This window comes from Euleptes europaea, chromosome 5 (assembly GCF_029931775.1).
Source record: "Euleptes europaea isolate rEulEur1 chromosome 5, rEulEur1.hap1, whole genome shotgun sequence".
Lineage (NCBI taxonomy): Eukaryota > Metazoa > Chordata > Lepidosauria > Squamata > Sphaerodactylidae > Euleptes > Euleptes europaea.
In genome coordinates, this window is record NC_079316.1 from 46,843,630 (window position 1) to 46,858,744 (window position 15,115).

Genomic DNA, 15,115 nt, shown 5'->3' on the forward strand with positions numbered 1-15,115 from the left:
TAGGTTCATGCTGAAAATTTCTGCTAGCAGGAGTGGGTAAGTTTTCCCATTACCTCCTCCTACTGCAGATCTCTGGCTTTTTGCTTATGCTCTTCCTGAGGATCCCATTTCATAGATTATCTGTGGTTGTGGGAAGGGGGGAGTTCTATTCTACTAACAGAAACCCTTTCTGTCAGAACATAAGAAAGGCCCTGCTGGATCAGACCAAGGCCCATCAAGTCCAGCAGTCTGTTCACACAGTGGCCAACCAGGTGCCTCTAGGAAGCCACTAATAAGATGAGTGCAACAGCACCAACCTGCCTGTGTTCCACTGCACCCACTAACAAGACGAGTGCAGCACCACCATCCTGCCTGTGTTCCACTGCACCCAAAATAATAGGCATGCTCCTCTGATACCAGAGAGAATAGGTATGCAGCATGACTAGTATCCATTCTAACTAACAGCCATGAATACCCCTCTCCTCCATGAATATGTCCACTCCCTTCTTAAAGCCCTCCAAGCTGGCAGCCATCACCACATCCTGGGGCAGGGAGTTCCACAATTTAACTATGTGTTGTGTGAAAAAATACTTCCTTTTATCTGTTTTGAATCTCTCCCCCTCCAGCTTTAGCAGATGCCCCCGTGTTCTAGTATTATGGGAGAGTGAGAAAAACTTTTCCCTGTCCACTCTCTCCAAACCATGCATAATTTTATAGACCTCTATCATGTCTCCCCTCAGCCGCCTTCTTTCCAAGCTAAACAGCCCTAAGCGTCTTAACCGCTCCTCATAGGACAGTTGCTCTAATCCCCTAATCATTTTGGTTGCTCTTTTCTGCACCTTCTCAAGCTCTGTAATATCCTTTTTTAGGTGTGGTGACCAGAACTGTACACAGTATTCCAAGTGTGGTCTCACCATAGATTTGTACAAGGGCAATATGATATCAGCAGTTTTATTCTCTGTTCCTCGTCTAATTATGGCCAGCATGGAATTTGCCTTTTTTACAGCAGCCGCACACTGGGTTGACATCTTCATTGAGCTATCCACTACCACCCCAAGATCCCTTTCTTGGTCTGTTGCTGCCAGCACAGATCCCATCAGTGTATATGTGAAGTTGGGATTTTTTTGTCCCAATATGCATCACTTTACACTTACTCACATTGAATCTCATTTGCCATTTTAATGCCCATTCTTCCAGTATGCAGAGATCCTTCTGGAGCTCTTCACAGTCCGATTTTGTTTTAACCACCCTAAATAATTTGGTGTCATCTGCAAACTTGGCTACTTCACTGTTTAACTAGGGCTGTCGATTCAGTTTGGCCCGAACCAAAAAACAGCCGAATTTCCCCCGATTCGGCGGTTTTTCGGTTCGGATTGAACCGAACTCAAAAAAGGGGGGAAACGGGGAGCCTAATTCGGCGAGTTCGGGGTGTTCCCGAATAAATTCAGCAAATACGGGCCCTTTAAACAGATCTGTGCCTTCCAGCTGGAAGGCGCAGATCTGTCCCCCCCCCGTGCGCCTTTAGGCCTCCCTGAAGGCGTGCAGGGGGCCCTTTAAATAGATCTGTGCCTCCCGGCCAGGAGGCGCAAATCTCCCCCCCCGCCCGCCTTCAGGGAGCTTCCCTGAAGGCGTGCGAGGGGTCTTTAAACAGATCTGCGCCTCCTGGCCGGGAGACACAAATCTGTTTAAAGACCCCCCGCGCGTCTTCAGGGGGCTTCCCTGAAGTCCCGGGAAGAGGGGCAGGGAGTCTTTAAACCCCTCTGCCCTGCCTGCGCAGACAGCGCAGAGGGGCTTGACAACCCATCCCCCCTCTTCCCGGGAGTCCCGGGAAGAGGAGCAGGGAAGCTCCCTGAAGGCGGGCGAGGGGGAGATTTGCGCCTCCCGGCCAGGAGGCACACATCTATTTAAAGGGGCCCCCGCTCGCCTTCAGGGAAGCCCCCTGAAGGCGCGGGGGGGTGAATTTCCCCCCGAACTCCAGATCTCGCCCGAATTTCGGGGATCCGAAGCGGGGGAGTTCAGACTTCAGCACGGCCCGAATCAAAACGGGCCGAATTTTGCCAAATCCGAATTATACCGAATTTTTTTTCAACAGCCCTATGTTTAACCCCAACTCCAGGTCATTGATGAACAGGTTGAAAAGCACTGGTCCCAACACAGATCCCTGAGGCACCCACTGCTCACATCCCGCCTTTGGGAGAACTGACCATTGATTCCTACTCTCTGCTTCCTATTTTTCAGCCAGCTCTCAATCCATAAGAGGACTTGTCCTCTTATCCCATGACTATGAAGTTTGCTTAGCAGTCTTTGGTGGGGGACTTTGTCAAAAGCTTTTTGGAAATCCAAATACACAACATCCACAGGCTCATTCCTGTCCACATGCTTATTGACGCTTTCAAAAAACTCTAATAGGTTAGTGAGGCAGGACCTACCCTTACAGAAGCCATGTTGGGTTTTGCCCAGCAGACCTTGCCCTTCTATATGCTTGACAATTCTATCTTTAATAATGCTTTCCACTAATTTACCCGGAACAGACGTTAAGCTAACTGGCCTGTAATTTCCTGGGTCCCCCCTGGAACCTTTTTTATAAATGGGTGTTACATTGGCCATTCTCCAGTCCTCTGGTACAGAGGCTGATCGAAGGGAAATATTACATATCTTTGTTAGAAGTTCAGCAGTTTCCCATTGCTTGAAGAACTTCAATTTCTTGAAGAACTCTAGGATGAATACCATCTGGTCCCTGTGACTTTTTTTGCATCTCTAATTAACTGCTTGCATTTCCTTTGTGCAAGTTTGTGTTTGCTTCTGTTCGCCTCGTTTGGGCAAACCTTCCAGTCTCTGAAGGAAGACTTTTTTCTCTAATTGCTTCCTTCACCTTACCCGCAGCCATAGCCTGCGGTATACAAGCTAGCTGAGCCTCTAGTGATGTGGACTTGAGTAACCCCCAAGCCTTTTCAAGAGATTTAACCCTGCTAACTGTTCCTTTCAACTTCCTCTTTACCAGTTTTCTCATTTTAGAGAAGTTCCCTCTTTTAAAGTCAAAGGTAATTGTGTGAGATTTCCCAGTAACTTTCCCATTTGCATATAAATTAAATTTGATGCCATTGTGATCACTATTACCAACTGGCTCAACTACATCCACATCCCGCACTAAATCAGTGGCAGCACCACAGAGTATTAAATCCAGGATTGCCTCCCCTCTGGTTGGGACTATGACTAACTGTTCGAGGGCACAGTCGTTTAGGATGTCTAAAAAATGTATCTCTTTGGCTTGACTGGAGCATACATTTATCCAATCAATGTGAGGGAAGTTGAAGTCTCCCATTATTACTACTTCATTACCTTTACATGCTTCCCTAATTTCATTCTCCATCTCAAGATCACCCTGAGCCATTTGGTCAGGGGGCCGATAGAATGTCCCCAGTACTAAATCTCCTTTGGGGCCCGGAATCGTTACCCATAAGGATTCTGTGGACGAGTCTGCCCTTTTTATTGTCTCTAGCTTATTAGACAGTATGCCTTCCTTGATATACATAGCAACACCCCCTCCAATATGCCCTTCCCTGTCATTTCTATACAGTTTGTAACCAGGGATGACTGTATCCCACTGGTTCTCTCCCCTCCACCAGGTTTCTGTAATGCTCACTATATCTATGTTTTCTCTTAAAACCATGCACTCTAATTCTGCCATTTTACTTGGAGGCTTCTAGCATTAGCATAGAAACACCTCCACACTGTTTCTCTCTTTCGACTTGCCTGGCATGTGCCTTTGGGCATCTTTCCATTCCCTTTCATGTCCAAGTAATTCCCATGTGGGAATCTGAAGCAATTTTCCCTTTGTCCGTGTGCACTGAGTTTGCCCGAACCGGATGCTTCTCAGCTCCTGTCGGCTTTCCCCCCAGGTTCAGTTTAAAAGCTGCTCTGCCACCTTTTTTATATTACGCACCAGCAGTCTGGTTCCATCCTGGTTCAAGTGGAGCCCATCCCTTTTGTATAGGCCCGGCTTGTCCCAAAATGTTGCCCAGTTCCTTACAAATCTAAAGCCCTCTTCCCTGCACCACCGTCTCATCCACGCATTGAGACTCACCAACTGTGCCTGCCTAGCTGGTCCTGCACTTGGAACAGGTAGTATTTCTGAGAAAGCTACCTTGGAGGTCCTAGCTTTTAGTCTCCTGCCTAGCAACCTAAATTTGGATTCCAAGACCTCCAGACTACATTTCCCCACGTCGTTGGTGCCAGCATGCACCACAACCACTGGCTCCTCCCCAGCACTACCTACCAGACTACCTATATGACAGGTAATGTCCGCAACCTTCACACCAGGCAGGCAAGTCACCATGCGGTCAATGCACCCACCAGAAACCCAGCTGTCTACATTCCTAAGGATTGAATCCCCCATTACAAGAACCCCCCCTCCCCTCTGAGGCATATCCTCGGTACGAGAGGTTATCTGTTCACCAAGGAAGAGGTCCCTTCTAAGATACCACATCCCCCTCCCTCAGTGAGATGGCCTCCTTCCCCAAGGGCTCCATCATCCGTGACTGGCAGGTTGCCATCACCTTGGGACTGGGATGTGACTATTTCATCCCCGGAGTCCTTAGTCACCTTTCTTGCTGCCTGCCTCAGCTCCTCCAGTTGAGCTACCTTGGCCTCGAGGAAGTGAACTCGCTTCCTGAGAGCCAGGAGCTCCCTGCACCGAGCACACACCCATGACTTTTGTTCAGCAGGCAGATAATCATACATGTGACACTCCATGCAGCACACTGGATAGTCCCCCTACCCCTGCTGGCTTTCTACCGTTATAACTGTTATTTTATTAATTAATTAATTATATTATATTATATTATTCTTTGGTGTTGTAACCCTGCCCTTTACTCTCTTGCACTCTTCCTGTACCAAATAAGAACTGAGTGTCGAAGTTCCTTGCCCTGCAGCTATCTGCTGCTAATTCACATAGATATTCAAGTTGCTCGGTACTCCAACCTGATGGAGTTACTCTGCCAAGATAAAAATATTTTATATTTACCTACAGCTCCCCAGTCAAGAGCCACAGGGCTCGTGCCTCTGGTGAGCAGGAGCTTTGGAATTTAAATGCTCACAGACACAAGCTCCAATCACAACAACCCCACTTAACAAGGGAACAATCAAGCTTTCAGGCAGCAATCAGCCTTAATCACCCACTGGCACAACAATCACAACCCTCTCCCAGCAAACCTCAATTAAATCCTCAGTTTAGTTAGGCTTCCCAGCGTTTTAAAAAAGGCAAAGTTTAAACTCACCCCTGCCCGTAGTCCTCAGCTCAGCTGAATCAAAATGCCAGAGATTTACTGTGCCAGAGATTTACTGTGGGATACAATTTGCAGAAGCCACCTCATCACAAGGTACAGCTCTGCTTTGCACACTTGCAAAAGTGATGTGCACCATTACCACCACAGAACAGACATGAAAATATGCTCTAGACTGTGGCTGATTATATCATAGAATCATAGAGTTGGAAGGGACCACCAGGGTCATCTAGTCCAACCGCCTGCACAATGCAGGAATTTCACAACTACCTTCCCCTCGCACCTCCAGTGACCCTACTCCATGCCCAGAAGATGCCCAAGATGCCCTCCCTCTCATGAACTGCCTAAGGTCATAGAATCAGCACTGCTGACAGATGGCCATCTAGCCTCTGCTTAAAAACCTTCAGGGAAGGAGCACTTACCACCAACCGAGGAAGCCTGTTCCATTGAGGAACCACTGTAACTGTTAGAAAATTCTTCCTAATGTCTATACAGAAACTCTTTTGATTTAATTTTAGCCCATTGGTTCTGGTCCGACCTTCTGGGGCAACAGAAAACAACTCGGAACCATCCTCTATATGACAGCCCTTCAAGTACTTGAAGATGGTTATCATATCACCTCTTAGTCTTCTCCTCTTCAGGCTAAACATACCCAGTTCCTTCAACCTTCCCTCATAGGACTTGGTCTCCAGACCCCTCACCATCTTTGTTGCCCTCCAGCTTGTCTACATCTTTCTTAAATTGTGGTGCCCAAAATTTACTGCAGGTTTTCTCCCGTTTACACTGGAGTGGTCTGGTAGCCTGCTTAATTGCCCACAACTCCTCAGTAAGCCAAGGAGAAGAATGGGCTCAGTGAGGTGATGGAGGATATCTGACTCCTAGTCTTAGTGCTAGTGTAACTAAGCCTAGTCATGTTAGAGCCATACAGCTTACAATGCAAACAAACCTGTGATCTAAGAGAAAAGTGTGGTTATAGTCCTGCCAGCAGAAGGCAGTGCCTGTTCTAAATTAAGTGTGGAGGTCACAGCTTACCAGTTCTTAAAGATCTTCACTGACTGGCTGTTCAAAGTGCTGTTTATCACCTCTAAAGCCTCACACAGTCTGAGACCAGGGTACTCAAGAAATCTTATCTCCTTTTTTGAGAAAGTTACTACCTTGCTGGATCAGGGGAATGCTATAGACATAATTTATCTAGATTTCAGTAAGGCTTTTGATAAGGTTCCACATAGTATTCTAGTTGACAAATTGGGGAAATGTGGGTTAGATCCTATTATTGTTAGATGGATCTGCAACTGGTTGACAGATCGTACCCAAAGAGGTGCTAGTTAATGGTTCCTCGTCCACTTGGAGAGAAGTGACTATGGAGTTCCTCAGGGATCTGTGCTGGGCCCTGTGTTGTTCAACATCTTTATAAATGATTTGGATGAAGGAATAGAGGGGATGCTTATTAAATTTGCAGATGATACTAAATTGGGAGGGGTAGCAAATACGGTAGAAGACAGAGCCAAGATGCAGGATGATCTTGACAGGCTGGAGAAGTGGGCTAGAACTAATAAAATGCACTTCAACAAAGACAAATGTAAAGTTCTCCGTTTAGGTAGGAAAAATGAAATGCATAATTATAGGATGGGGGAGACTTGTTTGAGCAGTAGTGTGTGTGAAAAGGATCTTGAGGTCTTAGTAGACCAAACACTGAACATGAGTCAGCAGTGTGATGCTGTAACTAAAAAGGCAAATGCAGTCTTGGGCTGCATCAACAGAAGTATAGTGTCCAGATCACGCGAAGTGATGGTATCGCTTTACTCCGCTCTGGTTAGACCTCAACTAGAGTACTGTGTTCAGTTTTGGGCACCACAATTTAAGAAAGATGTAGACAAGCTGGAACATGTCCAGAGAAGGGCAACAAAGATGGTGAGGGGTCTGAAGACCAAGTCCTATGAGGAAAGGTTGAAGGAACTGGGTATGTTTAGCCTGAAGAGGAGAAGACTGAGAGGGCATATGATAACCATGTTCAAGTACTTGAAGGACTGTCATATAGAGGAGGGTGCCGAGTTGTTTTCTGTTGCTCAAGAAGGTTGGACCAGAACCAACGGGTTGAAATTAAATTGAAAGAGTTTCCGTCTAGACATTAGGAAGAATTTTCTAACAGAGCGGTTCCTCAGTGGAACAGGCTTCCTCGGGAGGTGGTAAGCTCTCCTTCCCTGGAGGTTTTTAAGAAGAGGTTAGATGTCAGCAATGCTGATTCTGTGACCTTAGGCAGATGATGAGAGGGAGGGCATCTTGGCCATCTTCTGGTCACTAGGGGTGTGGAGGGGGGAGGTAGTTGTGAATTTCCTGCATTGAGCAGGGGGTTGGACTTGATGGCCCTGGTGGTCCCTTCCAACTCTATGATTCTATTACCTACTGCATGATCCTCCCTGCCTTTTTTCTTATGAGGTCCTGCTGTTTGCCCCTACACATAGAAGTCTGGTGGGTGGGCACCTGGGATAGGGCCTTTTCTGTTGAGGCACACTGAAATTCCCTCCTTCAGAACTTCACAGATCAGGTACCATGATAACTTTTTTACCGTCCAAAGTATTTGAATGAAGCTTCTAACTCCCCCCTCCCTAGCCTTGAAATGTTTTTATTTCTGGTGCCTACATGTGCAATAAACCCTTCTTCAGTTGTGACATAGCTACTCTTCTGAAACTACTTCTGATGCAGCCTTTCTCACTTGGTGCAGCTGTCAGTTACTCATTTGCCTGCAGCTGCCAGCAATGTAGACTGAATTGACATGTGACAAGACTGCATGGAAAGGATTTACCTAAGCAGACATTCCCATGGCTGCCATCTCATTTAAAAGGTTCTCACCATGTATTTTGAAGCAATGGGGTGCAGTGTTAGAATGCCAAAAGCCCATGACATATGTGGGTGTGCCACCAGTATGCTAACATTGCACATGAATGGCCTCAGCATATTTAAATCTGGCCCAGTCATTTGAAGAGTAGGAAGGGTGAATCTGTCTTGTGCTGTTGGCCACGGATTCCAATGGAACATCTCTTTGGTCAAACACAACCAGCCTGTTTCTTAGTTCTGTCCTGCTGGGAGCTTTTACTGTCACCATAGACCTTTACAGAAGCCATATGTTATAATAATCAAGCCTGCTTGTCTAGATTTTGAATGATTCCGTGCTTCATACAGAGACATTGGTGCAATCAATGGCTAAAAATCTGGAGAGGACTCTCGCTGCTCCAGGAAGAAAACCTGTTGGTGGAGTGAAACTCTTTTCCATCCAGACCAAAGAAGATCTTAAACCCAGCAACTCCATAAAAAAACTTCAGGTACCACCTATATTTCAAAATAGCTTGAAAAGTCAGATTGTATGTGGTATCCTTGATCTCTACAGTCAAACTCTCAAAAACACAGATACAGCTTCTGCTCATGTATTGTATGCTAAGAACTGTTTTGGTTGTGAGAACAACCTCATTAGTCGTTATTTCAAAAAGGGACTCCTTCAAAGAAAAATGTAAGAGTCAGTCTGCCGGAACTATTTAACCTCCAGTAGCATTCCATAGTAACTATTTATAAAGTACTTAGAAATAGAGTAGCTGTACATATTTGTGTAAAGCCTTGAAATGCAAGAGATAGTAAACTCACGGGGCAGAACACAAGGAGTCTCTTTAAAATACTAACAATGTTTATTCCAGCTTGAGCTTTCATGAGTCAGCACTCACTTCTTCAGGTACAAATTAGAGGGAAATCATTTTCTGCGCATTTATAAGGAAAATTACAGTGGGAGGAGATGGGGCAGAGAACGGCTTGGTGTGGAACCTGTTATCGTTATTTTGCATGTAATTCTCTATGTAAGGGACTGTAAAGGATTAGGTTGCTACACCTCATGGATTACGAGAGAGGTCAGAGGTTTCAGCCTCTCATGGGGTGCAAAGGAACCAGAGTGTAATTAAGTTGGATAATCAAGTAAGAAGCAGTCAGAAGCATTAGAAGACTGACTAGCCCGGATGTCCTGGCTGGGAGGTAAGCCTGATTCATCTCTCAGACAGAGAGGTCCTTATATAATGTAAGTGATATACCATGAGATACTGTATTTCAGTTTATTTTCCTATATTCTGCATACTTTTTATATGTCTGTAATTTGTCCTAAATCTCTGTTTGTGTATAAGTGTGGGTGGGTGTGCATGTATGTCTGTCAGCAATAAAAATAGTAAAACCTGATACTTGTACTGGAGAAAATTCCTTGATGAACGTAGCCATGTCCCTGCTGCTCTGAAGCACTCTTCCTTATAGTCCTAGAGAAAAAGAGGTGGAGAGTTCAGAGCCTTTTCTCACATGCACTCACTCAGTCATATATCCCGAAGTGGATCTTTAGAGTGAGCTTGGAGCAGCTTGTTTACTATTAACATTGAATACAGAATTTACTCATATGCAAGAATAGTTTTTTTTCAAAGGTATGCCATCAAAAGAGGGGGTCATCTTACATTGCATGCAAATTAGAGTTATGCCCAATAATAATTGTGTGTATGTGTATATATATAATACTTTTAAGGGGGTCATCGTACACTGAGTGTCGCTTTTCTTTCAAGTAAATACAGGTATCAATTTGTCCAAGTGGTGACTGCAGTTAATTAAAGGGGTTTGTATATCAAATGCACAGCTAGGGTCAGAGAAATACCCAGAATCTTTATAAAGTCCTCCCTCTGAGTTGTCTTCGTTGCTAGACAGGATGGACAGGCCATTCTTCCACTGCTGTGTTTACACATTGCATCTCTCTGCTGTCATAGTGTTTGCACTGATCTCTTCTCTGTTCTCTTCCGTTATAGTTTGTTGAAGAGGACAGTGATTTGGACATTTCTTCCTTTGAGGAAATCACCCCGCATCTGGACACCAACATCATGCCAAAGAAGCAGCACGCTGTCAGAGGTAGTGGAGACTCAGCTGGATCTCAGACCACCAGTGTCTGGGGTTCCAGCAGCACAAAGGCTGATGCCTGGTGATTCTTGGTTCTGTAGTTGGGCTGTGTCAGAAAATTCAAGCCATTTGCAATGGAACTTTACCCTGCAGCAAGCAGGAGAAAAGAAAAACCAAAGCAGCAAAAGGAATGCAGTACTTACAGAGGGATCTTGGGAACACAGGTCATGCATACTCAGAAATCATAGTGTTGACACAGATGTTTCTACTATGAGCTATGAGTTACTTTCTTCCTTTGCAATCATTCATATGATGAGCCTCAGAAGAACAAGATTGAACTACACTTTTGTCTGGGAGAGGTTTCCTACGTAGGCTTGTGCCCCCGTGATCCCTTGGGTGGATGCATCTCATCCCACATAAGCTGTTACCTTTTGGATAGAAGGTTGTGGCATCATTCTTCAATACAGAGACTAAAGAAATAATCCATATAGAAGAGGAGGGAGTAGATATTTTTCACCAGGTTTACAGAATTCGCTATAAGAGGATAAACCAGGTTCAGCATTTCTGGAGGAGGCAGTGAGCAAGGCAACATCTATCATAATTGCTGCCGGCAGAGTCCAAGCTGAGTGGCCCCTACAACTTGGTTTACTCCTGGCCACCAGTAGCCCTCCAGCCCACCAGTAGCCCTCCAGCCCAGTAAGTTAAAGGGCAAATCTGGCCCTGCAAGTGAAGGTGCACTCATGATTAACAGTGCAGTCCTTGGCAGCGTTGCACCTTTCTAAGTCCATTGAAGCCAACTCTGCTGAGGACAGCACTGGGCATCCACTTTCCAAAGCATTCATTGTATGAGCCCCTGTGTGCATTCTGAAATGTGATAGCCCAGGCATCATTTCTAAAAAAAGAAAAAAAAGAATGAGGCCTAGTTAATTCAGGGCCAGTTCAATCCTGCTACATCTTCCCAGTGCCTAACAACGCCTGGGCTAGGCAATGCCTAACAATGCCTGGGCTACATCTTCCCAGTTCCTTTCGTCTCTTATGTTTTGTACAGCAATGTTACATTCATCGGAAAACACAATAATGCTATGAGAAGTTGAAGGTGGTAAGGAAAAAGGGAAGACCCAACGTGAGATGGATTGACTCAATAAAGGAAGGCGTGGCCTTAAGCTTCCAAGACCTCAGCAAGGCTGCCAGTGACAGGACACTTTGGAAGTCATTAATTCAGTAGGGCTGCCATAAGTCAGAAGTGACTTGATGGCACGTAACACATACACCATTTGCCATTCCATCAATTTTCACTGTCAGAATCATTTTGCTGGTTTCAAGGATCACTTCAGAATACATCACAGACCACCAGTGCCATGTTAGGCCTCCATTCAAAAATCATTGACATTGTGTATTTTGAGGAGTGCTTTAGAACATTTTAGAAGTGGTGACCAGGGCTGGCCACTTGATGGCACCATAACTCAAGAAACAACATGTAATATTTCTGCTTCAAATGGCACCATTTTGATTCAAAGTCTTAAGAAACCACGTAGAGCAAGGCTCAGTAATCCTATTTGTCTGAAATTAATTGTACAAAAGTTCATCAAAAGTTTATTTTTTCTTTCTGCTGTGTAAATCACTTTAAGACAGTTTTGAGTTTTCTTGTCCTTCAGTAAGAAAAATATTGTTACAGAAGTTTAGTTACAACAGTTCACATGATTATTGGGTCCATGTGTACTATCTGTAATTCAAAAACACTGCCAAACTCTGGATTTACCATATGCTTCTGAATTGGAGAAAATAACCCAGATTTCTGGAAAGCTGACTTTGAATATAATTTGGAGCAATGCTAGTAACCTACATAAGGGGAAATGGGTTGCAGACCCAGGGCTAAATGGGAGGGAACGCCGACACACTAACATTATAAGTGAAGGACATTAAAGAGCAATTCATGCAACATAACTTTATTAAACAACAATATACATAACAGTTAATTAGAATTAAATTGATAATTGGAAGGTAATAGGCCACAACTTGGAATTGGCAACAGCTGCGACCCCTTGTGGCGCAGCATGAACGATGTGTCAGGTACCAATGGCCGACCCCAATGCGGCTTGGTATGCCAACCAGCCCACAGTGATCCCGCCGTGGGCAACCGGTGCGGGTGCAAAGAAGACACCAAAACGATCGCCACTGGGTGCTTTTTTGCCTGCCGCTTATCAGAGTTAAGAAAACGACCCCTCAAGTGTCAGTTGGAGGGAAAAGCGAACATCTCCATGCCAATTCATCAAGCCCCCTCGAATGTTCTGAAGCCAAAGATCCATGCCCCAGCTGATGAGGTGCATGCCGTCCAAACGGTATAAAGCCGCCATGCGGAAGGAAATGTCCCACTGCCGAATCACCGCTCCGCCCAATCTGACCACCTCTCTGCCAATTGCGTTAGTGACCTTCCTCCTTGCCACATCCACGTGCTTGACGTTGCGGGCACCTCTCCAAAAACTCCTTTCGAGCCAATCTGACCAGCAGATCACCATGTGTGGGCATGCTGCCGCCAAGGCTGCCAGGTCCCGGCAAGCCTCCTTTTCCAGTTCTTTGCCTCGCTTGCTGCAGAGGTCATTCTCCCCCAATTGGAGAACCCTTGAACCTGAGGGCTTAATCAATTATCCCCCCAATATCGCCTCCACAATTGTCCCCCACAATATCGCCTCCAACAGGAGGAGCAATCACCCCCATGGCCGCCTCCAACAGGAGGAGCGGCATACCCTGAGAGGGGAAATATGCCTGGGGAAAGAGGTAATTGGCAGCCCTGTTCATGGCAAAATCTGTAAGACTGCCCCTCTGAATATTGGGGCGACCCAAAGTCACGACCCAAAATCGCGATGGGGGGGGTTTGGCGTGGCGCAAGCCTGTCTGGCTCTTGTTTCTGCGCCCCTATAATAGCCCCAGCTGCCCGGTCGACCAACCGGTGACCTGAGATTGGCCCCCCTTGCCCCCTTTTTCTCTTCGTCTCTGTGCTTGTCCGCTCCTTTCAAAATGTCTATCTCTCTTGCTTGTCCACTCGCTCGCTATCTCTCTCGCTTGTCCGCACCCTCTCTCTCTCTGCTCTCTCGCAACCGCTCGTGTTCTGTCTTCAAAAAATGGAATGAGCTGAGGGCGGGCCATCCTCCCCGCTATATACTAGTGTGGGAGGGGTAGCCCCGCCCACCTACAGCTCCCGCCCATAACCCCCATTGGCTCGGAACCCAAGGGCTCCAGCCAATGGGAAGCTGTTGCTGGGGAGACAGGGGCCGGCACGAGCCTGACGATCACGCACGAAAGCACGCATTGGCCAGCAATCTTATCTCCCCGCTCCCCGTGCACTCCGGCTTTCCTCTGGCTGCAAACCTGGCTCCCATTTTAGGCGGGAAACAGAGCTTTCACTCAAAAATGGCACAATTTAAAATTTTCTCCTAATTTATATCAGGAGATTGAATATGTACACATTAAGTTGTGTTTAAAAAATCATCTTCTGATCCTAGAGTGGGGGGGAAACTTAGGGGTGAATGCAAAATTCTGTTAGGGCAGATTTTGCAATCAAATTTTTGTACTTCCCTGGCAGTTTTCTTCCGATTGAAATCTGGTCTGAGGAGGTGAAGAAGGAGCTATGCTTTATTTCCCCCCATTTTTTCCTATTATCTAAACTAGAAATATTGGGGAAGGGGAATTCTTTAAAGCTTCATCAGTACACATTTCTTTGACCCTGTGGTTCAGCGATAGCTGAAGAAGTACATCTGTGTACTGCAGTACAAAAAAAATATTAATGCCTTCAAAATTAGCCCCTTTGTGTGCCTTTAATGGCATCCAAAATTGGCCTCCTTTGAGAGTGGACCCTCCCACAGAACAGTGTTGGAGGTAAAGTGGGGAGTCTGTGGGTGGAGGGGAATGGGTTGAATGAGAGTGAACAAGCTGAAACAATTCTGACAAATCAGAGTTTCTTTGGGTTAGTAGAAAGGCTGGGATTTGAGTTATCTCTTGTTTAGATGAGGTTATACTCCCCTTGAAAAGCCAGGTTCGCCACTTGGGAGTGGTACTCAACACAGCAGTCACCTTAGAAAACCAGGTGTCTGCATTGGCTCGGAGTACTTTTTGCCCAGCTTCAGCTGGTGCAACAACTGCATCCTTTCCTGGGTCAGTCAGATCTAGCCACAGTGACCCATGTTTTAGTTATATCCAGACTGGACCATTGCAGCGTGCACTACTTGGGGCTACCCTTGAAGAGTGTTTGGAGGCTTCAGCATGTGCAGAATGCTATAGCTAGGCAGCTGATTGGAGCCAGCTATCGGAAGCATGTGGCCCTGATGGTATAGCAATTACACTGGCTACTGATCCACTCCCGAACCCAGTTCGAGATGACCTTGAAAGCCATATATGGCTTGGAACTGTGGTATCTGAAATACCATCTTACCCCATATGTTCCCACCCAGGAATTAAGATCACAGGGTGAGGCCCTCCTGACTATCCCATCAATCAAAGAAGTTCATTTGGTAGGTACATGAGAGAGGGACTTTTCAGTGGCAGCCCCACGATTATTGAACAACCTCCTTATCAAGCCTGAAGATTTAAGATTCTATTACACCATTATTCTTGCTTTTAAGTTGCAACACAGGCTGTATACTTTTTCATAATCCTCTGTTCTCAAGGTTGCAGAAGTGGGCGTACGTGGGACTTGATTCCCTCCCCCTACTTTGTCATTGTGGAAATTGGAGGTGCATTCTCACTTCAGTCTCTGGGTCCTGCTCCTTGAAATTCCATGACATTTAAAGTAAGATCATAGTACTGAAACCCCTACATTAAATATGAGACAAATCCTAATGGAAAAATTGGAGAGATCCTTTTCTTTTTTTCTTTTTTAAAAAAAAGGAGAGTAAAATTCTACTCTTAGAAGCATGATGGAACTTTTCAGTATGGCGCATGTTTGCATATTTATA

The 15,115-nt window shown here is 45.7% G+C and overlaps 1 protein-coding gene across 1 annotated transcript in view; it reads left to right on the forward strand.

Moving 5' to 3' along the window:
• The window catches only part of DZIP1L (DAZ interacting zinc finger protein 1 like), a 41,034-nt gene extending 30,782 nt beyond the window's left edge, over positions 1 to 10,252 (forward strand). Inside the window, exons 16-17 of the mRNA XM_056850422.1 lie at positions 8,442 to 8,581; positions 10,079 to 10,252. Of these exons, the coding sequence (XP_056706400.1) occupies positions 8,442 to 8,581; positions 10,079 to 10,252 (314 nt within the window). The remainder of the gene's footprint in view (positions 1 to 8,441; positions 8,582 to 10,078) is intronic.
• Positions 10,253 to 15,115: the final 4,863 nt, after the last annotated feature.